Consider the following 26493-nt stretch of genomic DNA (forward strand, 5'->3'; position numbering starts at 1 on the left):
CAAAACAAAGTCAGAATACAAAGCCTAATAATAAGCATTAGGTTTTATTTAACCTGAGAGGTAACTTCCCCTATCCCCAGTGCTTTGCGAGTTAAGAAATGCTGATAAACAGGGTCATGAAGCCACCAAAGTTTTCTAATAATTTTTAAACTAAGGACCCTGACCTCTTTTGCCAACTGTTTTCAGATAAACCACAAACTAACGCTAGAGGATAAAAACTGATTGTCACTAGGAAGTGGTGATGCAACATGGGGGCTTAAGTGGGTAGAAGAAGAATCAATGAAACAAGATGGAATCGGGAGGGAGACAAACCATAAGTGACTCTTAATCTCACAAAACAAACTGAGGGTTGCTGGGCGGAGGGGGGGTTGGGAGAAGGTGGTGGGATTATGGACATTGGGGAGGGTATGTGCTTTGGTGAGTGCTATGAAGTGTGTAAACCTGGTGATTCACAGACCTGTACCCCTGGGGATAAAAATATATGTTTATAAAAAATAAAAAATTAAATAAAAAAATTTTTTAAAAATTAAAAAAAAAAAAAAACAGATAGTCACTAAAAACAGAAATGGAAACAATACTAGGACAACCAAATTTCTACATGTGAAAGAATTAACTCAAATCCCTATCTCACACCATACACAAAAATTAACTCAAATTTTACATATTTTTAAAGATTTTATTTAATTATTTGTCAGAGGGAGAGAGAGAGCTTGCACAAGCAGGGGAAGCAGTAGGCAGAGGGAGAAGCAGGTTCCCCACTGAGCAGGGAGTTTGATCCAAGGACCCCGGGATCATGGCCTGAGCCAAAGGCAGATGCTTAACTGACTGAGCCACCCAGGTGTCCCTTAACTCAAATTTTAAGTCAAGGGATAACCCCTCATAACCCTGGATTCGGCAACAGATTTTTAGATATGCCACCAAGAGCATAAGCAACAAAAGAAAAAATGGACACTGATCTTCATCAAAATTATAATTTTTGTACAAAGGATATTATAAGGAAAGTAAAAAGATAACCTACACAATGGGGAAAAAATTGGAGGCTGAAAATCTGATAAGGGTTTAATATCCAAAATATATAAAGAACTCTAAAATTCAACAACAAAATGGCAATTTAATAATAAAAAGAAAATGGGCAAAGGACTTTAACAGACATTTCTCCGAGTAAGATACACAGATGGTCAAAGAGCACATGAAAAGATGCTCAACATCACTGGTCATTAGGGAAATGCACATCAAAACCACAATGAAGTATTATTTCACACCTACTAGAATGGATATAATCAAAAATTACAGAATGTAGTAAGGAGTGATAAGGATATGGCGAAATCAGAACCCTCCTACAATGCTGGTAGGAATGTAAAATGGGGCAGACTCCACGGAAACATTTTGATGGTTTCTCACGAGGCTAATACAGAATTATTATATAAGCAGGAACTTCAGCTCCTCGGTATATACCCAGAAGACCTGAAATTGGGGGCTGAAAACAGATACTCGTGCAGAAATGTACACTGCAGCATTACTCACAAAAGGTGGAAACACGCAAGGGTCCATCAACAGATAAATGAATAAACACACACTGTGGAATATTATTCAACCATAAAGGAGAATGAAATTCTGACATGCTATAACATAGATGAAACTTGAAAACATTACATGAAGTGGTATAGTTACAAAATGACAAATATTGTGTAATTCCACTTCCATGAAATATTTAAAACAGTTTAAATCTAGGGCCAAAGTAGAATGGAAGTTGTCTGCAGCTGGGGGTTGGGCAACAAGTGAACTTACTGCTTAGGAGACATGATGAAAAGCTTTTCGAAATAGACAGGGGTGATGTTTACATGACATTTTGAATATATCTAATGCCACTAAACTGTACAACTAAAATAGTAAAAATGGCAAATGTTATATTCTATGTATTCTACCTTAAAGAAAAACTTAAAAAGTATATGTACATTCTGAGACATTGCTCTCCTTATAGCTAAAACAGAAATCACACTACTGCCATTAAGATTATAAAGCGAGTCTCAAAATGAAAAACAAATACTACATAATGAACGAAAATTACTGGCTAAATTCCTATACAAAACTGCTGCATATACAAAGTTCTGTACAATGCCATGAGATACAAAGTACTCAGAAACTTCTTTACATAGCATTTGTGTAAAGACCAAGATATAATCACAATGACATGATATATGAAATCTAATGACCACAGTATAGCCAACAGAATTTAATGTATGTATTCCCCTCTATAAATGGTGTAGTCTGATTTACCTGCTTCTTTTGTGTATAAACTGTTAACTGTCTCCAATTAACAGTGTTTACTAAAGTGACTTTTGTACTGAAGTATACTTCAGTACAAAGTATCCTACTGTTATTACCTGTTGTAATAAATAAAGGCATGCATTTGAAAAACAAACAAAAAAAATGCCTGCTGGACTTTTTTTTTTTTTTTTTGAAAGATTTTATTTATTTATTTGACAGAGAAAGATAGAGAGAGAGGGAACACAGCAGGGGGAATGGGAGAGGTAGAAGCAGGCCTTCCCCTGAGCAGGGAGCCAGATGCGGGCTGGATCCCAGGACTCTGGTCTGGGATCATGACTTAATGCCCAGGTGCCCCTGGACTTTTTTTTAACAGCAAGAGCATGCAAGATAGAAGAGTAACCGCTAACATATAGTATGAGAGCAGATATTTACCTTACAAATAAACTAATAGCACAGAAGTAGAAACACACCGTGAAATGTGTTTCACTGTGAAAAAATGCCACTGAGTGATTTTTCTATTTAACACTGAAAAATCCATACTACATGCAGAAGACTTTTTCACCTCATACAGAAATACCTAATCAGCAGTACCAAGGACAAGAATAAGAGTCCTGATTCAATTTAAGGAACACAACCTCTGTGTACTACCAAAAAAATAAAAAAGAAAAGAAAGAAAAAGAAAAAATTGTAACCAAATGCTAATTTACACACCACTTTTCGTTCACACAGAACAGCTAGCTGTCAGCCACATGCCTAATGATCCTGATTTGCTGTAGAAAAGAACTGCAGAAATAAAAATATGGTCAATTCAAACTTGCAGAGTATACTTAATTTTGGAAACAATTTGAAGACTTTGCTTTTCCACAATGAAATAAGGAAATAAGGAAAAATAATTCACCTTTTAAATGAAAGATGAGAACAAAACATTTGTAGGACACTGGCAAGGCCAATAAAGTCCATTTTGGTTATTTCAAAAGGATTCAGTTGGGTGGTTGGGTTATGGACATTGGGGAAGGTATGTGTTATGGTGAGTGGTGTGAAGTATAAACCTGGCGATTCACAGACCTGTACCCCTAGGACAAGCAGAGAGCCGGATGCGGGGCTTGATCCCACGATGCTGGGATCATGACCTGAGCCGAAGGCAGAGGCTTTAACCCACTGAGCCACCCAGGCACCCCTCAAAACCTTTCTTAATTTGAATCTCTTGCTCTAAGGATCAAAGTTCATGATTTTGATGGTGGAAATAAGGTTAACTAGATTTCCTAAGAACAGGCCAACTGTACAGACAGTTTGAATGCTGGCCAAACATTTTTAAAAGAACTAAACAGAACTTATTTTTAAAAATATATGTATGGATGTATTGAAGTCTTAAAAACAGCCAGAGAAAGAACATGGTTTGAAAGATTACTTCGGAAACGAGATCCTGACAGCTGACTTCTAAATACCAACTTTAAAGATATAATTTCATCATCATCTTTCATTATGCTGAAAACAAATGAATCAGTAACAATAGCCAACCAAGCATTCTTTGCTTAGTAAAAATACCTTCCAAGATAGAGGCAAACAGGGAGGTAATTCAAGATAGTGACATAAAAAACCATGAACTCCCCTCCCCCCAGCAGACTCAATAAAGCTACAGCTGCATCTAAAACAACTACCTCTGAGAAGAACCTGGAAACTAGCTGGACAGCTGCTCCACAACAAAGGATAAGAAACCACACTGAGACAGTTAAGAGAGAAAAAGACACGCTCTCACTAAAAACCCCAACCCCCATGTGAAAGCCCACAGAGGAAGGGGGCTCACAAATACAGAACTCCTTCCTGGGGAGGGATCTGTGCTACACCTCAGGCACCCTAACCCTTAGGACCTGTACCAGAAAGACAGCCCCCCAAACATCTGGCTTTGAAAACCAATGGCTCTTACATCCAGGAGAATCATAGGGCTGAGGTGAATAGAGTCCGCTCTTTCAGGGCTCCCACTCAGGCTCATTTAACTCAGGACCCAGTGTAAAAGTATCAGTCTGAAAAGAGCCTAGACCATATGTGAAGGAGTTTCGTTTGCAAATCTTAAAGCATGCACCAGAAGGGCAAAAGCCTACTCAGATTCCCTCCAACAACAGATACTCTGGAGGGTGCCATTTTTATGTTCTTTCTCTACCTTGCTATTGCCAATGCTGGCAGGAGCTATTTTTGCATTCTCAAAGAATTGTGCATTCTAAGACCTCCTCCCCCTTCACACAGTGCCACAGCTCTGCCAGAAGCAGCAGGCCAGTGCCCTGACCCCTACTGATACTCCCACTGCAGGTGCATGCAACCCACACAGGGGATGCCTACTGAGTAGAAGACTCTGGTGGCCAGGGTGGATTGTGTTTCTGAGCCCCACAGGTCTAAAATAATCGGAGAGACAGAAAGAGACAATGAAAAATGAAGGCAAAGTTAAATAATCAGAATGATCACCCAGACAAGAACACCCCTTCAAGACTGGAAGAGATAGCTCTTTCACCTAACACAAAGACTAATACAAAGACAGGCAAAATGAGGAAACACAAACATGTTCCCAATGAAAGACCAGGATTAAACCCTGGGGCAGGGAGGGGAAAAAAAGAACTTTAATGAAATGGAGTTAAATGATTTCCCTAATAGAAAGTTCAAAGAAATAGTCATAAACATGCTCACTGAACTCAGGAAAAGAATGGATGAACACAGAGAGGACTTAAAAAGATAGAAAATACATGACAGTAGCAAAAAGAAGTCCTAGAGCTAAAGAATAATTTAAAAAATACACTAGAGGGATTCAAAAACAGAACAGGTAAAGCAGAAGAAAGAATCAGTAATCTGGAAGAAATGGCAGCAAAAAGGATAAGAAGAAAAAATAATTTTAAAAAGTGAAAATAACTTAGGGCCTTTAGGACACCATCAAGCAGAACAGCAATTGCTTATAGGAATGTAGCAGAAGACTGAGGAAAAAAGGCAGAAAACTTATTTGAAGAAACAATGGCTAAAAACTTCCCTAACCTAAACAAGGAAACAAATTTTCAGATCCAGGAAGCCCAGAGAAATCCAAACAAGATAAAACAAAACAAACAAAATCCATACCAAAACACATTCTGATTAAAATGGAAAAAGTTGAGAGAATCTTTTTTTTTTTTTTTTAATTTATTTGACAGACAAGAGATCACAAGTAGGCAGAGAGGCAGGCAGAGAGAGAGGAAGGGAAGTAGGCTCCCCGCCAAGCAGAAAGCCAGTTGCAGGGCTTGATCCCAGGACCCTGGGATCATGACCTGAGCTGAAGGCAGAGGCTTTAACCCACTGAGCCACCCAGGCACCTCTTGAGAGAGTATCTTGAAAGCAACAAGAGAAAAACTTGTTATATACAAGGAAACTTCTATAAGACTATTTCTTAGCAGAAACTTTAGATGTATTATACCATCCACTCTGGCAAGCAAAAAGCTGAAAGCAAAAACTTCCAACTGAGATTAATCTATCCAGTAAGGTTATTCAGAATTGAAAGATAGAGGAGGTTCCCAGATAAGCAAAAGCTAAAAGGGTTCATAACCACTAAACTGTCCCTACAAAAAATACTAAAGGAACTTCTTTAGGCTGAAAAGAAAGGAAACTAACTAGCAATAAGAAAACATGAAAGTAGAAATCTCACTGCAAAGGTAAATATATAGTAAAGGAAGTAGATTAATCACATATAAAGCTAGCATGAAGGTTAAAAGAAAAAAGAACTAAATATAACTAACCACCATAACTAGAGATAGGCAAAATTTTAAAAATGTAAAAATTACATCGAAAACATAAAATATGGGGAAGGATGGAAAGTAAAAATGCAGTTTTAGAATTTAGCATTCAAATTTAATTTGCTACCAACTTAAAAGAGACCATAATATATGTGCTTTTACATGTGAGCTTCACAGTAACAAAGAGCAAAACTTATGGTAAATATGCAAAAGATAATGAAAAAGGAATCTAAACATAACAGTACAGTCATCACACCACAAGAGAAAAAAAAGAGAAAAAGAAAGGAACAAAGAGAAACTACAAAGTAGCCAAAAACAAACAACAAACTGAATATAAGGACATACATACCAATAATTACTCTAAGTGTAAATGGACTAAATTCTCCAATTAAAAGATACAGAGTGGCTGAATGGATAAAAAACAAAACCCACCTATAGGCTGTCTACAAGATACTCATTTCAGAGGTAAGGACTAATGTGTGCAGACTAGAAGTGAAGGGACAGAAAAAGAGATTTCATGCAAATGGATCCAGAAGAAAGCTCAGCAGCTATATTTATATCAGAAAAAAACAGACTATGAAACAAAGTCTGTAATAAATACAAAGATGGGAATTATCTAATAATAAAGATCAATCCAACAAGAAGATACAACATTTGCAAATGTTTACTTATAACACAGAAGCACCTAAATATATGAATTAAATGTCTGTATACATTCTGGAGAAATTGACAGCAATACACAACAGTAGGGAACTTTAATACTTACGTCAATGAATAAATCATCCAGACAGAAAAATCATTTTTTTAAAAAAAATTATCTTTAAATGGCATATTAGAGCAGATGGACTTAACAAACCTATACAGAACATTCTACCCAAAAGGAGAATATACATTCTTCTCAGGTGCATATGAAACAATCTCCAGGATAGACCATATAGGAGGCCACAAAACAAATCTCAATAAATTTAAGATGGAAATTTATTAAGCATCTCTTCTGGCCACAATGGAATGAAGTTAAAAATGAAGTACAAGAAGGAAATGGGAAAAATCACAAGTACATGAAGATTAAACATCTGAACAACCAATAGATAAACAAAGAAATCAAAAAGAATTTTTCAAAAGAATACCTTAATACAAATTAAAATGGAAATACAACATACCAAAAATCTATGGATACACACAAAAGCAGTTGTATAGGAACATCTATAGCAATACAGGCCTACATCAAGAAACAAGAAATGATATAACTTCACACCCAAAGCAACTAGAAAAAAAAGAGCCAGTAGTAGAAGGAAGGAAATAATAAATATCAGAGCAAAAATAAATGAGAAACTAAAAAGATAATAGAAAAGATCAATGAAACTAAGACCTGGATCTCTGAGAAGATAAATTGGTAAAGACCAGAATGACTAAGGAAAAGGAGGACTAATACAAATAAAATCAGTAAAGAGAAAGGAGAAATTACAAGTGATACCAAAGAAATACAAAGGATTTTAAGAGAATACTATAAACAATTATACACTAACCAACTAGACAACCTAGAAGGAACAGTAACTCCTAGAAACATACAATCTTCCAAGACTGGTCATGAACAAACAGAAAATCTTATTAGACCAATTACTAGTATGGACATTGAATCCATAATCAAAAAAATCTAAAATAAAAGAACAGATGACTTTCACTGGAAAGTTCTACCAAACATCCAAAGATTTGATATCTTATTATTCTCAAATTCTTCCCAAAAAATTGAAGAAAAGAGAATGCTCCCAAACTCATTTTATGAGGCCAGTGTTACCCTGATACCAAAACCAGAAAAGAGGGGGAAAAAGTTAGCAGACCAAATTCAACAATACATCAAAATATCATAAGTCATGATTAAGTGAGATTTACCCCAGGGATACAAAGATGGTTCAACATCTACAAAATCAATCAACCACCATTAACAAAATGAAGGATAAAAACCATATAATTATCTCAATAAATAAGGAAGCGCATTTAACAAAATTTAACATCATTTATGGTTTAAAAAAAAACAAACTCAACAAAGTGGGTATAGACAAAATGTACCTCAACATATAAGACCATACACGACAAGCCCACAGCTTGGATCATACTCAACAGGAAAAAGCTTCCCACTTTTAAGATTAGGAAAAAGGCTAGGATGCCCAGCCTCACCACTTTTATTCAACACAGTATTGGAAATCTTAGCCACAGCAATCAATCAGGAAAAAGAAATTGGAATCCAAATTGTAAAGGAAGAAGTAAACCACCACTATTTGTGGATAACACAATTTTATACATAGAAAACCCTAAAGACTCCAGGAAAAAGATTGTTAGAATAAATGAATTCAATAAAGTTGCATGTACAATAGTGATATATAAAATTCTGTTGCATTTGTGTCCACCAACAAAAAAAATATCAGGAAGAGAAATTAAGAAAACAAATGCCATTTAGAATTGCATTAAAAAAATACCCAAGAATAAATTTCACCAAGGAGGTGAAGGATCTATACCCTGAAACCTAAAGGATGCTGAGAAGAGGTGACACAAATAAATAGAAATAAATTCTATGCTCATGGAATGAAAAACATTGCAAATTAACCAAAGCAATCTATAGACTCACTGCAATTCCTACCAAAATTCCAATGGCATTTTTCACAGAAACAAAACCGCCCCAATATTTGTATGGAACCACAAAAGATCCTGAATACCGAAAGCAAATCTTGAGAAAGAAGAACAAGTTGGGAGACATCACACCCCCCAATTTCAAGCGATAGTTTCTAAATACTAAAGGAATTAAAATGTATGGTATTAGCATAAAAAAACACACAGATCAGGGGGACAGAACAGAGAGTCTAGAAAAAAAGCCCAAGCATACATGGCCCATTACTTTATAACAAAAGAGGCAAAAATATTCAATGGGGAAAGGACAGTCTCTTCAATAAATGGTGCTGGGAAAACTAGACAGCTACATACAAAAGAATGAAACTGGACCACTACCTTACACCGTACATGGAAATTAACTCAAAATGGACCAAAGACTTGAATTAAAGACCTGAAATCATAGAACTCCTAAAGAAAACATGGGTGGTAAACTGTTTGACATCACTCTTGGAGATTTTTTTTTTTTTTTAATATAATTCCAAAGGCAGTGGCAACAAAATGCAAAACTAAATAAATGGGACTACATAAAACTCAAAAGTTCCTGCACAGCAAAAAAAAACCATCAACAAAATAAAGGAGGCAATCTACCGAATGGGAGAAGAACTTGCAATTCATATCCAATCGGGGTTAACACCCAAAATATATTTTAAAAATTCATAAAGCTCAGTATCAACAAGAAACAATTCAATTTTTTAAAAAAATGGGCAGAGGGTCGGAATAGACATTTTTTTTCCAAAGAAGACATACAGATCGCCAACAAGCACGTGAAAAGATGCTCAACATCACTAATCATCAGGGAAATGCAAATCAAAATCACAATATGGTATCCTTTCACACCTGTGAAAATGGCTATTATCAAAAAGATAAGAAATAACAGCTGTTGACTATGGGCAAAGGAGAGCCTTGCGCACTACTGGTGAGGTTATAAATTGGTGTAGCCACTACAGAAAACAAGTCTGGAAAAGAGTAAAAAAATTAAAAATAGAACTCGCATATGATCCAGCAATTCAACTTTTGGGTATTTATCCAAAGAAAAACTAATTTGGAAAGATACATGTGTCCCTATGTTCACTGCAGCATTATTTACAATAGTCAAGATACGGAAATAACCAAAGTGCCCTATAAGGGATGAATGGAAAAAGAGTTACACACACACACACACACACACACACACACACACACACACACACACACACTGGAATAGTGCTCAGTCATAAAAAATAAATAAATCAATAAAATCTAGCCATTTGCAACTTGTATGAACCTTGAGGGCATTGTGCTAAGTGGAAAAAAGTCACACAGAGAAAGACAAGTACCATATGATTTCCCTTGTATCTGAAATCTAAAAAACAAACAAAAGTCTGAGATTCAGAGAATACACTGGTAGTTGCCAGAAGGCAAAGGGATAGGGAGGGTGGGTGAAATGGGTGAAGGGAATCAAGAAGTACAAACTTCCAGTTATAAAATGAACTCATGTACAGCAAGGTGACTAGAGTCAATAATACTGTATTGCAAATTTGGAAGTTTGCCTGAAGAAAATAAATCTTAAAAGTTCTCAGCACAAGAAAAAAAAATGGTGTGACTTTGCATGAAGAGAGATGTTAACTAAATAAAACTTAATGTAGTGATCATTCTGCCATGTACATGAATGTCAAATCATTATGCTGTATACCTTATCTCGATTATACTTTAATAAAATAAAAAGAAATGAAGAGAAATAAGAACATGTTCTGATATGCTGAAAGACATAGTTTGAGAGCCATAAACCTTCAATTAGTAGATTCTAAAGCTTTTTTTTTCTTTTACTTTAAACAGGTGAAACATAATCCTGTCTGAGAATGCTTGAGTTGTAAGATGGAGAGCAGAACAAACAAAATGGTCATATGTGAGGAACTCTAAATGAATACTGACAATATAAAGCAAAATAAGAATGTCTTCAATGTTGTGGAGTGTTGTTGTTGTTTTTGGTTTTTTGTTTTTTGTTTTTTCTGAGAGAGAGAATTAAAATACAAGACACAATAGCACTTAAGTATACAGAGTAGAAGTGTTCTAAGATTCCCTGGGATATTTTTCAGAAGACAATAAAGGTACAGATTAAGACAGGATTTTATAATAAAGGATTCATGTCGTAATTTCTAAGGTAGCCACTAGAAGAACAGAATGTATTAACTTCAAAACTGTACATGGGGAAAACCAAAATGAAAAATGAAAACCCTAGTCAATCCCAAAGAAGACAGAACAGAAACAGCTTACAAATTTCAGGACAAGAAAACACAAAATACGTTAGATTCAGAATTTTAAAAATCAGACATTATAATTAAGTGTATTGAGCAAACTCTAGTTAAAAGCAAAGACTGTCCAACTTGTACCTCAGAAAGCTCCAACTTAAAGTAATTCATGAAAGCTCTAATACAGCAGGAATACAGAAAAGTTGACAATAAAAGGATAGGAAAAGATATACCATGCAAATGTTAACAGAAAAGATATTTACTTTTAAATAAAATGTATTAAAAAGTATAAATGTATTAACTCACAAGCAAAATAACAAATTTGTATTCAATAACAATTTTAAATATATACAACAAAAACTGAACCAAAGTGCAAGAAAAAAATACAGTCATAAAGGAAAACTTTTCACAATATTTCTCTTGGTAACTGAGAATAAACAAACAAAAACCAGTAAAAACAGTATTTGAATAACTTTACAAACCTGACCTACAGACAAAGACAGACAACTATACTCAATGACTGCAGAGTATGCCTTCTTTTTAGACACAGGATACTTAAAAATACTGATTATATAGCTGGCCATAAAGCCTAAACAAATTTCAGAGGGCTAGAATAATACAAATTAAGTCTTCTCACCTCAAAGCTATTAAGGTAGAAATCAGGAAAAAAGATAAATTAAAAATTCTTATTTGTAAATTCAAGAAAATTTTAAATAACCAATCACAAAATAATTCCAAGGTAATAAAACCAGGACCTAAGGAGAAATAGCCTTAAATGTTTACATGAAGAAAAGAAGGTTGAACATTTATGAATATTCCTAACTAGAAAAAGAGGGGTGCCTGGGTGGCTCAGTCAGTTAAGCAACTGCCTTCGGCTCAGGTCATGGTCCCAGGGTCCTGGAATTAAGTCCCACATTGGGCTCCCTGCTCTCCCCTCTCCTTCTGTCTGCCATGTGCTCTCTCTTTTCTCCCTAGAGAGAGAAAAAAATATCAAATAAATAAGAAAATCTTTAAAAAAAAACTAGAAAAAGAATTTTTTTTAAAATGAAAAATAAATGAAAAAAATGAAATAAAAATTAATACACCATGAAGAAAATTAATAAGGCCAAAGTTTTATATCTAAAAAGAATAATGAAATTGCCCAAACTCCAGCAATATTAAGGAAAGAAAGGACAATAAACACCAATATCAGAACCAAAAAGAAAAAAAATTAACATAGAAACTGCACATACGTAATACTATAAGCAACTTTTTCAGTAATTTGAAATTTAGGTGAAATGGACCAAGTCTTAGAACAATATAAATCATTAAAACTAACTCAAGAAGAAATAGAATGCCTGAACATTCCTGGAATCTTTAGAATAGTTACCCATATTCTTATCAAAAAGAAAGTGTCTGGGCCCAAGTAACCTAACAGGTTAAGTTCCCCTAAAGGACAAAGTAACTTCAGTTTTTCAAAAAATTGTCCACAAAGGAGTAAAGATTTCTCCCAACTCACTACCTGAGGCTAACATGATGTTGTGGAAATCTGATAAGAGAATGAGAAAGTAAAATTACAGGCTGAAGTCACTCACAGAAAGACATGTAACAGTTATAAAATATGTACCAATGAAATCCAGCAGAGTATATGAAAAGGGTAATAAATCTGAACAAATTGGGTTGCTCTCTAAAATATAAGTTGGTTTAATAGTCAAAAATCCATTTCAAAAAAGTCAACAGCCAATGAAATTTGCTATGCTGAGATTCACAGGAAACAAATCACATGATTGTTATAATAAATAAATAAAATCACCTGACAATGTTCAATGGCTAGTCATTTAAAAAGTCATTTTGCAAACTAAAAATAAATGGTAACTTCCATAATCTAGTAAAGGGCATAGATGAAAAAATTCTAGAGCAAATAAGACAAAGAAGAAATGCTGAAATAATGTCTTTTGAGATCCAGAACTTTAAAAACAAAGATGTTCACAGTCACCACTGAAATTCGACGGAGTAATGAAGGTTCCAGGTGGTTACAAAGAAGAGGGAGGAAGAGTCTTTATTACATCATGGTGGGACAACTGGATACCCACATGGGAAAAATTATTATGAGCCCAACTTCACACCTTACAAAAACTAGAGTATCAAAATCAAACAAAAAACTAGAGTATCAAAATCAAAATGGAAAAGGGAATAACTTTTTGATCACAAGTTAAGAAACTATTTCATGAATACAGTTCAGAAATCACTAACCTAAAGGAAAATGGTGCTCAACTAGCAACTTCTGCATACATAATAGGGGAGGCCAGCACAAAGAATGAGAAGACAAGCCACAGAGCAAGAGAAGGGGGTTGTAACACACAAAACTACTCCAATTCGTACGCTATAATCCCATTTCTAAAGTTCAACAAGCATTTTAAACAAACATTTTGTTTTAATGTTTAAAACAAACATTTTGTTTTAATATTTTTAAGTTTTTTTTTTTTTAAATGTCCACCCATAAGGAGGTTGAAGAGATTGTGAATGGGAAGAAATATACAGGTTGGGGTACCTGGGTGGCTCAGCGGGTTAAAGCCTCTGTCTTCGGCTCAGGTCACGATCCCAGGGTCCTGGGATCGAGCCCCATATCGGGCTCTCTGCTCAGCAGGGAGCATGTTTCCCTTCCTCTCTCTCTGCCTGCCTCTCTGCCTTCTTGCAATCTCTGTCAAATAAATAAATAAAATCTTTAAAAAGAAAAAAGAAAAATATATATATACAGGTTACTTTCAGGATGCTTGATTTTTAAGATTTTAATTTTATTTTATTTTTGCAGTGTTCCAAGATTGTTTATGCACCATGATTTCTTGAACCAGATGGTGCTCTCCTAGCTATTGGCATTATAACCAGTTTTAAAACTGTCTTATAAAAGTTATGTGTATTTCTGTGTACAAAATACATATTAAATGATGTTTGAAAAAAATCACAGTGAATTTATAAAACTAGAAATAACACAGGTACTATGCTCGAAAGGAATGATTCTGTAAGATTAACAACAGAATGGTACTATCAGAGGAATAAAAAACAAAGTCAACTCTCTAGTTGATCAAAGTGGTTTCCCATGAGGCATAGGTTAACAATTCTGATTCTGCTTCACATGTACACTGAAACTGATTATGTAAATGGATGGTAGATGGTCACAGCCAGGTTTCTCACTGTTAAGAATGGGAGTTTACAAAGAAGCGGGGGAAAGGACCTAAAATGACCCACTCGTTAATGAATCAGAGTTGACGACATTAATAAGAATTTATGTTTAGCCTAGCTACAGCTGATTGCACACAAAAATGTTTATAACGTGTGTATCTACATGGATTAGTGTACACGCGTGTATTTCTTTGCTCTGCCGGATGAGAGCACCTAAAGTAACAACACTCTGGTAGCAATGGGCAAACCATCACCCAGATCCTGGGTCCTAATCCCATTCCCCAGGAAAAGGCACTAGGGCTCCCTGAGAAATGCAAGTCCAGGACTGGAGCACTATAAAAAGAGCCTGGGACACCTTGCAGTGTCAAAAGCAAGGAACTGTTAAAACTAAACAAGCAAGCCCACACTGATGGGAGCCGACTGAAAGGGCTCCCAACACCCAAAAATGGAACATTCTGAACAACAAAATAAATTTAGTATTGCATTATAACTCAAAATATCAATCAATATCCATGAGCCCACACTGATATCAAAAAATGATTGATTAAATAAATGGTAGAAGAGAGACAAAATATGCCAAAGCTATTATACAGATAGTTTAGCTTCTAAAGGAGGGGAGCATAACACACTACTCTAGTGGGGGCTGCACAGAGAGACCTCCTGGCATGCAGTACAGGACGGAAAGAATGGGAAAAGATGAACAGGAAAGGAGAATGGGAAAAGAGAGAAACTTGACAATGGAGAAACGGGACAAATACTGCTTTACCCTGTTGGCCAACATCAACAGTCATAGGTCAAGATGACAGTATATATTCCTACCCCTGATACAATAACAATGGTACTTTACATCAGACAAACTCCAAGAGAGGGGAGTTCCACAACACACCTGACTAGTACTTGTAGAAGGGTCAAGGTCACCAAAGATAAGGAAAGTCTGAGAAACCTTCAGAGCCAAGGGGAGCCTAATGAAATTACACATACACACAATGTATTATATATAGAGATTAATATACAACATATATACAAAAGGAAAACAGAATATCTGAATAAAGTATAGACAGACTAGAGTTAATAGTAGTGTATCAGTATTGATTCACTAACTGAAATGAATGTACCAAACTAAGGTAAGATGTCAATAATCAGCGAAAACAAGGTATAAGGTGTACTTGGACTTTTTACTATCTTCATAATCTTTCTGTAAATCTGAAATTGCTCTGAAACATAAGGTCCATTAAAATTATTTTTTTTAAAAGCCAAGAAAGCCCAGAATGTATATACAATATTGGTGTACAACAGAGGGGATATTACAATTTTATGTGGAAAGGACAAACTACTGAATTAAGTGATTTGGAGACCACTGGCTATCCACGTGGGAAATAAAATTAGAATACGACTTCACTCCACATATAAATCACAGTTGGACTAAAATTCCAAAGGCATAAAAATTAACTATCTTCATTATCAGAAGAAAATCTTAGAGAACATCTTCATGACCTTGCAGTAGGTAGGAAAGCATGAGGGGCAAGAAAAACCATTAACCAGAGAGAAAAGATTGATTTGTCCACATAAAAGTTATCAACTTCAATAAAAGAAATGATATTATTTAAGAACAAAAGAACAAACAGTTGACCAGTAAAAATGATGTTCAACCTAAAATGCTCCATAAAATACATTATACAAATAAAGACATTCTGTAAAAACGTTAAGAAAATGATAATCAATAGAAAAAAGGAAAGGATATGAACTGACACATCAGAGGAACAAATGGCCATTCAACAAATGGAATTATGCTCAGCATCAATAGTAATGCACATTTAACACTTAAGATACCATGTTTTACCCATTTTTCCCATGGGGGGAAAGTATAAAGGCTTGTGGTATTGAAGCTCAGCAAGAACACAGGGGAAGGAATCCTTAAGGCACTGTCCACGGGACACTGAGTGCTTCAGTCACTCTGGGGGACAATTTGGCAACATCCATTCAAGGTTTACATCTTTTCTTCCAAAATATAACAGAAGGAGCAAATCCAAGTCTTTCGTCAACAGAAGTATGGTTCACTGAATTGTGATATTATGGAAGAGTATGCCTTGGTTTACTAGAATGAGGTAGAAAATAAATAAAATCTTAAAAACCGATGCGGGGGGTGGCACCTGGGTGGCTCAGTGGGTTAAAGCCTCTGCCTTCGGCTCAGGGTCCTGGGATCGAGTCCCTCATGGAGCCTCTGCTCAGCAGGGAGCCTGCTTCCCTCCACACCCCCCCCCAACCTACTTATGATCTCTGTCAAATAAATAAATAAAATCTTTAAAAAAGAAAAAAGAATGAGGTAGATATACAGAGGTATGTACAGATAGAAAGTTATAAAGATACACACGTGTGCACACTCGCACACACACACCCCCCATGGAAATACAGTTCTGAGACATTACTTGATATAGGAAAGGACATTATAGAAAAACCCCGAGTATGACAGAATCTGATTAAAAAGTAAAGAACAAAACAACCTAAAAGAGTATTATTTCTGGACATCAATATAGAACTGCTGAACGTACAGAACGTTCTTGAAGGATATTCATCCAACGGAGAACGAAAATGAGATTGGGGGCAGGGTAAGGTTGGGTAAAAACTCTCCTTCCTTTTTTATCTACACATCTTTGACAAGGAGGATGTTTTTATGGATTCCTTGTGTAATTAAACACTTTTTTCCTTCGTGAAATAAGTAGAAAGGGGAGAGGGAGAAATGGCCTACTAAGTTTTATACCGAAAGTATTTGGAAGTAGTTTCCCATGTTGAGTACTATGGGCACTGGAGTAGCTGTGAGCCACTCTCTCCTGCTGCATGAGCATCTGCTCTTCGGTTATGCTCTCCAGCTCAGTGCCCTGGAGAGAACATTGCTAAGCAACATTGTCTAGAGTGAGAAAGACCCCTGACTGGTAAACTGTATCTGGTCTGCAAGGAACTACAAGGGAACAGTAAGCATCTCCTGCGTGCACCACGCACTACAGCTTCCCTGAACGCTGGAGCTTCTCTTGCAACAGGAACATCTTCTCTGCTTGACTCTAACCCTGCTGGGACATATGGGTCAAAAAAGATCACAAAGCCAGGTGTGAGTCACACGGGCACTTGAGATTTGCACAATGTGAGCCAGTTACGTGGGGAAAGTCCTTTTCCAATTCTGAGTAGCCTCTGCTATTTTTATGAGTGACCCTTCGACTGCCCCCATGAACTACAAATACTCCATTTTATGAACTACAAATACTCCATTTTAATCATTCCTTGAGATAGCTGTAAGCAACAATATTTTGCATTCAATTAAATCGAGGCATTTTTGGCAAACAGCAAGGCATAAAACTTACTCACTACACAACAGCAGTAAATTTATGGTTCAAATAAATTTCATCTATAATTTCCCAAGCCACTATGGAAAGTTAAATCATTCATTTTATATAGTAGAACACAATGTGGGACTATATAAAAACTAAAACGAAGCAAAAAATTTTTTTCCAAAGGACCTGGCTTCCAAGCCAATGTCTTGAGAAAAAAATAATTTTTATGTATTTGAAAATCAAAATCACTTCCTAAGAAAAACTAATCCTCAGTGTAAATTACAGTGGAAAAAATCATTACAGACGGATAAAGATGAGACAAAACTTGCCAAAAGGTAGGTACAGATATGCTTGAGAGAACAAGGAAGGGTAACTCCAAATTTGTGGCTCAGCTTTGTTAAAATTATGGTGCCAGTAACTGCCACATCGAAGACCGCCATCGCGCTGCTTACAGAACGGCACTGGCTTAAACCAAATTCAGGACAGTCAATGCAACACACAAAACATTTAGTCACACACTATGCCACTTCTTTTGAGGGGGTCTTAAAAATGCAAGGCACAGGGGCACCTGCGTGGCTCACTGGGTTAAAGCCTCTGTCTTCAGCTCCAGTCATGATCTCAGGGTCCTGGGATTGAGCCCCACATCGGGCTCTCTGCTCCCCAGGGAGCCTGCTTCCCTTCCTCTCTCTCTGCCTGCCTCTCTGCCTACATGTGATCTCTGTCTGTCAAATAAATAAATAAAATATTAAAAAAAGAAAATGCAAGGCATAGCTCCTCATTCCTGCTCACATTCTGTTCTAATAACTCGGCAAAAGGTCCATGAATTTTTTTTTTTAAGTGCTGATTTTCACACTTATAAATACAGAAAACAAACTGATGGTTGCCAGAGGGGAGACGGCTGGGAAGATGGGCTAAATGGGGCAAGAGGCATGGGAGACGCAGGCGTCTAGTGATGGGATGAATGAGTCCCGGGAGCTTAAAGGCACAGCATAAGGAATACAGTCAATGACACTGTAACAGTGCTGGGTCGCAACGGATGACAGCTACACTTGTGGGCCGCACAGCATAACCTACAGAGAAGCCGAATCACTACTCTGTACACCTGAAACTAACGTAACATTGTGTGTTGACCAAACTTAAAAAAAAAAAAAAAATTAACTAATGAATTAAAATTTCTTTTAGATGAAAAATAAAAAGGCTGATCCTAGAATAAAACTTCCAAGGGGGCACCAACCTCCCTCACATACCTCCCTAAAACAGGTCAGGAGGACAGGATTCTGCACACACATACATATATACAGGAGTTTCTTCTCTTTCTTGGAACCCTTTATTCCAAGTACCACTAAATCTCGCCACTGATGATGAGGTGAACTATGTTTGTTTGTTTTAACTGAAACCCTTAACGACATATGTCAACTTCGGACTAGTTTTTTGACCTGTGGGGAGAGGAAGAAAGAAAATGCCAGAATGGTACAGAGACTGTATTTCATTTCTTTTTGTTGTTGTTGTTTTGTTTTAAAGATTTTATTCAATTATTTGACAGAGACACAGCGAGAGAAGGAACACAAGCAGGGGGAGTGGGAGAGGGAGAAGCAGGCTTCCCACTGAGCAGAGAGCCTGATTTGGGGCTCGATCCCAGAACCCAGGGATCATGACCTGAGCTGAAGACAGACGCTTAACAGCTGAGCCACCCAGGTGCCCTTGTTTGATTTCTTTAAAAAGTGAGGGGTCTGAAGTATGGCAGAAAAGTTCATACCTGTTATCAAATCTGAGTGAAGGATAATAAGACTATCACTGTATTTGGCACACTTTTTTGTATGCTTTAAAACATTCAATTGTTTTAAAAAAGCACTTTAAATGCATGGTAGTATTCCAAAAGGCAAGGCTGTAGAAGGGCATCATCACGAGCCACCAGGTCCTTTGACAACTCTTATCTCGGAAGGATGCGTCAGAGTTGATTTTGTGCCCCTCACTCAGGTTACAGAAAAACAAGCCTGACCCATCTGTGATCCCTTACAGCGATGCGGTTCTTCCCGGTGAACAAGAAAACTTGAGTAATGATGCACGGAAACCCGCCCCTCACGGGTTCACATACCTGCATCGCTCCCGGATCCTGTCGACAAGGCTGGCATGATGCACACCGCAGGCCGGGACAGCACACCCTAGACACCCGCCACTTAGAAAGCCACGGAGAATTCCAGTCCAGTGGCCTGCAGCCACGCTGTCGACCAAGATTTATATCTCAAGCAGGCCGTTTCTAAAAAAAGAAGAAAAACACTTTAAAAATAGTAATAGGGAGGCGACTAAATTGCAACATTCTACAACTAATTCAGAGTTCTTATTCCAACACTCTTCACCAGTCTTCCAAATCTGTCTGCATGCTAGATGCACCTAGGGAAAAGGGTGAGAGTTTTTGATTTGGATGTGAAATTTCTAGTTAAAACCACGAAAGCTCCTCCTGCATGTATCAAGGCTTCCAGAAAGATTTTTGCAGTTGGTCTGAGGGCTGCTGAGTGCAGATTAAGAACGTAAAGAAGGTTTTGGGGTTTTTTTAAAGATTTTATTTATTTGACAGACAGAGATCACAAGCAGGCAGAGAGGCAGGCAGAGAGAGAGAGAGGAGGAAGCAGGCTCCCCGCTGAGCAGAGAGTCTGATGCGGGGCTCCATCCCAGGACCCTGGGATCATGACCTGAGCTGAAGGCAGAGGCTTTAACCCACTGAGCCACCCAGGCACCCCGTCAAGAAGGTTCTTCACACCAGTGCTATTCTAAGATGCTCACAATCTATTACTGTGATTCCACGCTATATTTCTAATGCAGAACGGAGGCTCTGTCGATGGTCCATGACTTACAAACACACTTGTGATTTGTTAACTAGCTCATCCTAACATGCCACTGCCAAGTCCTCTAACTGAAACTGCCAATCATCTGGAGAAACTACTAGAATTGAAAATGTTAGGGAGTCGCAGAAGTGTTAGCAATCTAAACGAGGCCTCCCGGTCCATGCTTATACACAAAAGTCTGTTCTTTCAGTAAAAAGCTAAGCTTGATGCACTTCGAAAAAATAGCATTTTTTTTTCAAAAGTTGTTTTAACTAACTACAGGTTATCCCACCATAAGCAGGAAGGCGCTGTTGTCTCCTATCGGAAGAGCAAGGACTCCAGAGTTTGGCCTAATCTTTCAACCTGCTAAACCATGATCTTGGAGGATGTATTTGATCTTACTGCACCTTCACTTCCGTCTATACGAATGGAGATAACAACAATTTAGAATTGTTTGATAATTAAATACGCTAAGACTCACAACACACCGTCTGGCAGGTGACCAGCGAACAAGAAATGCTGGCTCTTGTGACTGGAGCTGTTTAATTCAAGCAATGAGATTATAAAATGAAAACATAAAAGAAAGTAGCGAGATTAAAATTTACGCTGGCCTGACACCTAGGAGAAGGCCATGTGGTTTAAATTTGGACCACTGCTGCCTAATAACGGAAAATACACTCCATTTACATTTTTTTTTAGAAATCAGAAGACCCGCACAATGTGTTTAAGTCCATTTTTAATGCATTTTCCCCTAGTTCTCTATAAAGCAAATTCAGTAATTTAAAAGCATATTTTAACATATATTAACAAGAAAAACAGATATTATAAACACTCGAAAAACTGGCTCACTTCAACCCGTAAAGTCCTTAAATTGCTGATTCATATTACAGAATAAGGAATAAAGGGCTTGCCAAATTTCACTTGAAAAAGTCTGAGCTGCAAAATTCTATTAAAACCTTCTAAATTAGCTTTTTAACTATCAAAGCAAACGTTAGTATGAAAAAATTCACCAAAGTGACTATCTTGAACCAAACTAATGCAGTGGCCTGCATTTTGTTTCATATTACAAGGGTTGATAAAGTATGCAGAGAAGACTGTTAACTGAAAATATGAGGGCAGTTATTTTAAAAAGCAAATAAACTCTAAATCACGAAGCTAAAAATAAGTGAGAAAGACAAAGTTTCATTAATGCCCATCTTTGAGGCTGTTTTCCCCAATAATTTTAAGAGGCAATTCTGCTTTGCTTTCATAAATTATTCTAACAATCAGGATTAAAATTCAACTCCATAAAAGTGTTCCTTAATTACAGTCTGTATGAAACAGACCATACATGATTTAAAGAAGGCACTCAGTAAGACTATTGTTTTGATGAGAAAAAAAAAAAGGAGGAAACAGTTGAAATTTGTAAAGCGTACGCACACTCATTTCTACCATTAGGGCAATATGTATAAGCATGTAGGTAGATAGTTATCGTGTGTGTGTGTGTGTGTGTGTGTGTGTGTGTGTGTGTGTGTTACGTAGGTCATTTAAGCTCTTTAGGCCAAAAATCCTAATTTAAATAGTATAGATTGCTTAACTATAGAAATATTTGCACACCATGTCTACGCCATAATACTAACCCCTTCTTCACACCTTAAAGATCTTACAGTGCTTCACTTTTATAAACCACAAACACCATATATAGTAAGTGATCTTATATCATTCTATTACTATTAAGACAACCTTACATCCCCACAGCAAAACATCCTTCTGAGTTGGGGCGCCTGGGTGGCTCAGTGGATTAAGCCGCTGCCCTCGGCTCGGGTCATGATCTCAGGGTCCTGGGATCGAGTCCCACATCGGGCTCTCTGCTCAGCAGGGAGCCTGCTTCCTCCTCTCTCTGCCTGCCTCTCTGCCTACTTGTGATCTCTCTCTCTGTCAAATAAAATAAAAATCTTAAAAAAAAAAAATCCTTCTGAGTTGATATTGGTGCTGTACACATAAACCCATTTATGAAAGGCCTCAGCATTTCTCACTTTGTATTTTATGATGAACACTCAAGGTTAATTCTTTCCAAAGTCATATTACTTAAGAAATATATGCTACAGTGTAATTATCTCCTCAGAACATATCTATGTATACTAATAAAAAGCAAATGGTTTGATAAAATCCCAACCAGTAAAAAATGCTCACTATTTTGTGCAACGAAGCAGAGTTGCTGGGTTTAACTCTCAAACTGAGCTAAATTTTTGCAGTGATCATGTTATTTTCTTTGGCTAAATTTATTGAAAATACTTTGGAATTTGTCAGAACCCAGCCGTAATTATTACTGACTGTTATATGGAATCGATTTACTACAACACCAAAATACCAGCTGTTACAGTACGTCCTGAGAGGGATTACCGAATATTCTTAAATTGAAGTTCAATCCATCTTTCCATAAAAAAGAGAGAGACCCAAACGCCAGGAACCCAACAGCGATATCAAGTGCACCTGAAACATTTACAATACCCAATAGAACTATTACAACCCTCCTTTAAAAAGGCTTATTTTTGAAATTTCATTATTCCAGTTGCACCTTGCTTCTATATATCACACAGTATCGGGTTCTTCTGGCATCGATCATGTGGAAACAGTGAAATATGTGAAGGTCTACGAGCTTACAATGTTCAGTTTCTACTGGCCTTGGGTAACCCTTAGGGCTCCTGTGGTACTCCTGACATCTAATGGTCAACCATGGAAGTGCAAGTGTTTGTCGCAGAAAGTTTTGAGTTTTCAGTAAAGCAAAATGGTGTTGCACCCAGAGAAACAGCATATGCTGTTTCATATGCTGTTAAGAACTATTAAGTTCTTACACACAACTATTAAGAAATATACACTCCTCCTGTGTATATTAAGAAATATACACTCTTCTTCCTCTCAATACTTCACTGTAACACCACTTCTGACACCAACGGCGGTGTTCCACACATCAGACAATTCTGCGGCACGAGCTGTGTCCTACAATTGAATTCAGTTCTGGCCCTCGCCACCTGCAGACGGCATCAGATCCCACAGGTTAAGGGCACAGCCCCACAAGACTGCCCCCACCTCCATGTCCATTGCAAGTTCAAGCGGTCACCTGTGCTTCTGATCAATTCACTATAAATCAGAGGTTCCCATGAATCCCTGCTTGATTTTTATTAATTTGCGAGAGCCACTCAGAGAACTCAGGAAAACATTTACTGACTAGATCACCGGTTTGTTACAAAAAGATACAACTCCGGAACAGCCAGATAGAAGAGATACCAGGGCAAGTATGTGGGAAGGAGCACAGGGCCCCTGGGCCCACGCTCTTTCCTGGTGCATGACTCTCCACACCCCCCCCCCCACCACATCCCTTCTCCCACCTCCCCCCACCCGCACCCTCCCCCCACCTCCCTGGCACCTCTACCCATTCACTAACCCACAAGCACTCTGAACTCTGTCCTTTTGGGTTTTTATGGACACTTCCTTATATAGGCATGACTGAGTCGATCCCTGGCCATCAGTGACTGACGCTGCCTCTAGCCCCTCACACATCTCCAGAGGTAGGACTGCAAGTTCAACTCTCTACCCAACGTTGGTCCACCGGCGACCAGTCTCCATTCTCAGCAGCTTTACAAAAGGCACTGGTGTTACCATAATTGCAGGTATGACTGCAAGGGGCACATCACCAGTAACAAGATGACCTTTATTACTCTTATCACCTAGCATTTTAGGACCTCTGTGCCAAAAATGGGAGGCAAAACCAAATATAGCTTTCTTATCATACACTACAACATGACCACAGACCCACAAAGTTTAAGCAGCTAAACAAGAAATCAATGCCGGACCTAGTTTCCAAACACATTTCCTCTCAATTTGACAGAATATGCAAGAACATGAAAAGATTTTTAAGATTTTATTTATGTATTTACAGAGAAAGAGAGAATGTGAGAAGGGGGAGGGGCAGAGGGAAAAGGAGAGAACCTCAGATTCCACGCTGAGCACAGAGCCCAACGTGGGGCTCAGTCTCAGGACCCTAAGATCACGACCTGAGCTGAAATCAAGAGTCAGACGCTTAGCGGACTGAGCCATCCAGGTGTCCCAAACATGAAAACTTTAAATTATCATATTTAAAAATCCTATTAATATGCTACTGTTCCAGGAGCCAGTAACTGCAGCCAGTAATCCAACCGCAGGTTACTTCACCTGTTACAAGTATTCTAAGCTACACTTTCAAAATCGAATACAGCAATAAAATAACACAAAGAGTATACTTTTTCTAAAAAATTTATGATCCCAGGGTCCTAGGATCGAGTCCCACATCAGGCTTCTTGCTCAGCGGGGAGTCGGCTTCTCTGCTGCTTCCCCTCCTTATGCTGACAAAAATCTTTAGGAAAACCTCAAGATTTTTTTTAAAAGCTCGATATGAAAGATTTACAAGTTATATGTTAGCTAATGCAAGCAGCAAACCGGTATCTGTTAACATTATTGAAAACTTCATAAATCATCCCTGTTAAGACAACAGAGGAGGCGACCCAGAGCTAAATGGCATAAACCCACTTACCTAAAATGGTATTTATACCATTTACACCAGCAGCTCTCTGAGTGTGGTCTGCAGACCCCCAGTGGTCTCCCAGACCCTCTCAGAGGGGTTCATGAGGTCAGATTATTTTCATAAAAATACCGAGATGCCATTTGCCTTTTGCACTGTGTCAACATCTGCACTGACGGTAAAAAGTAATGGTGGGAGAAACTGCTAGAACCAGACTGGAATTGTTCGTCCTTGCACTCTTCCATGCCAAGCGCCCACATTTAAACAGACGACAACAATGACAAGGGAGGAGGAGAAAGAGAAAAAATGTTCCCTCTAGAATGTTCTTAATCGAGTAAAAGGTTCTTAAATCAAATTCCTATATAACTGCCTCTTCAGCATCCATCTTTTTAGTGTTCAGTGTGATGAAATGAGAAGTACACAGAGAGTGCTGTTGCCGTAAATGAAGTCATGTCTGTCTCAAAGAAAAACACCTGTGTGATCGTTACTGTAAACCAAACCAGTCGTTTTTCTCGTGGAAAACTATTTTTACTTAAAAGAACAACGGAAAGACAAGTTATTCAGCTATTCCCCTTACTTGAGTATTTGAGAAACATTTTCTTGAAAATGAATGAAATAAATCTGAGACTTTGGGGAAAAAAACCTGACAGTATTCGTTGCTAACGATAGAATAGAAGCTTGGAGCAAAAAATGTAGTTGTATAAAACTCAGGTCCATGAGAGGCTGCCTCGGCCTCACCTTGTGAGGGGCTGAGAAATGCAAACACACTAGAATCCAGTCCCCAGTTTGCACAGTTCCAGCAGCTTCCAACACACAAAGGCTCTTCTGAGATCAGTGGCGATATTAAGCCATGTGATTTTTTTTTTAAATAGTCTACATGCGGATTGTGAACCAATATTTTTTTAAATATCGATATGTGATATGAGAAAATCATGCACGAATAAAAGATTCATTCAAAGTGCAAGACGGAGCAATGGATTTCACAGTTGCAACATGGTAAATTAATTGGTACACTTTCAGATTCCACATTGCAACTCTAATAAACAACCATGCAACCAGTTTTGGTGTTGTATCAAAGAATCTCCACAATTCACTGAACAGGCCACCAAAACACTTGTCCCTCTTCCATGTGCAGACCTGTGTCATTTTCTTCATAGCCACCACCCTAAACATACAGCAACAAATGGAAAGTATGCGCAGAATTGGAAATGGCGATCTACTAATCTAGGCACCGGAGAAATTTCCAATTTACCAAAGCTTTTGTTTTGGGAAACAAGTTATTTTTCATAGTAATGTTATTCTGGGGCACCCAGGTGGCTCAGGGAGTTAGATGTCCGACCCTTGATCTTGACTCAGGTCAGGATCACAAGGCCCCACCTCAGGCTCTGCGCTGGGCGTGGAGCCTGCTTAAGATTCTCTCCCTCATCTCTCTCAATCCACCTCTCTTTAAAAAAAAAAAATATATATATATATATATATATAAATAAAAAATATTTATATATATATATATAATTTCTGTTAATAAGTAACAAGTTTAATATTGTTATTTTTTTTAAGATTTTATTTATTTATTTGACAGAGAGAGATCACAGGCAGGCAGAGAAGCAGGCAGAGAGAGAGGGGAGGAAGCCGGCTCCCCGCTGAGCAGAGAGCCCGATGTGGGGCTCGATCCCAGGACCCTGGGATCATGACCCCAGCCAAAGGCAGAGGCTTAACCCACTGAGCCACCCAGGCGCCCCTGTTATTTTA

General features: G+C 37.7%; 1 protein-coding gene across 1 annotated transcript in view; it reads right to left on the reverse strand.

Annotated features, from left to right (window-relative positions):
- Window positions 1-26493, reverse strand: part of MPP7 (MAGUK p55 scaffold protein 7) — a 287284-nt gene that overhangs the window by 192417 nt on the left and 68374 nt on the right. The window contains exon 2 of the mRNA XM_082740897.1: window positions 19481-19642. Coding sequence (XP_082597023.1) covers window positions 19481-19517 — 37 coding nt within the window. The 5' untranslated portion in view covers window positions 19518-19642. The remainder of the gene's footprint in view (window positions 1-19480; window positions 19643-26493) is intronic.

This window comes from Mustela nivalis, assembly GCF_964662115.1.
Source record: "Mustela nivalis genome assembly, chromosome: 7".
NCBI lineage: Eukaryota > Metazoa > Chordata > Mammalia > Carnivora > Mustelidae > Mustela > Mustela nivalis.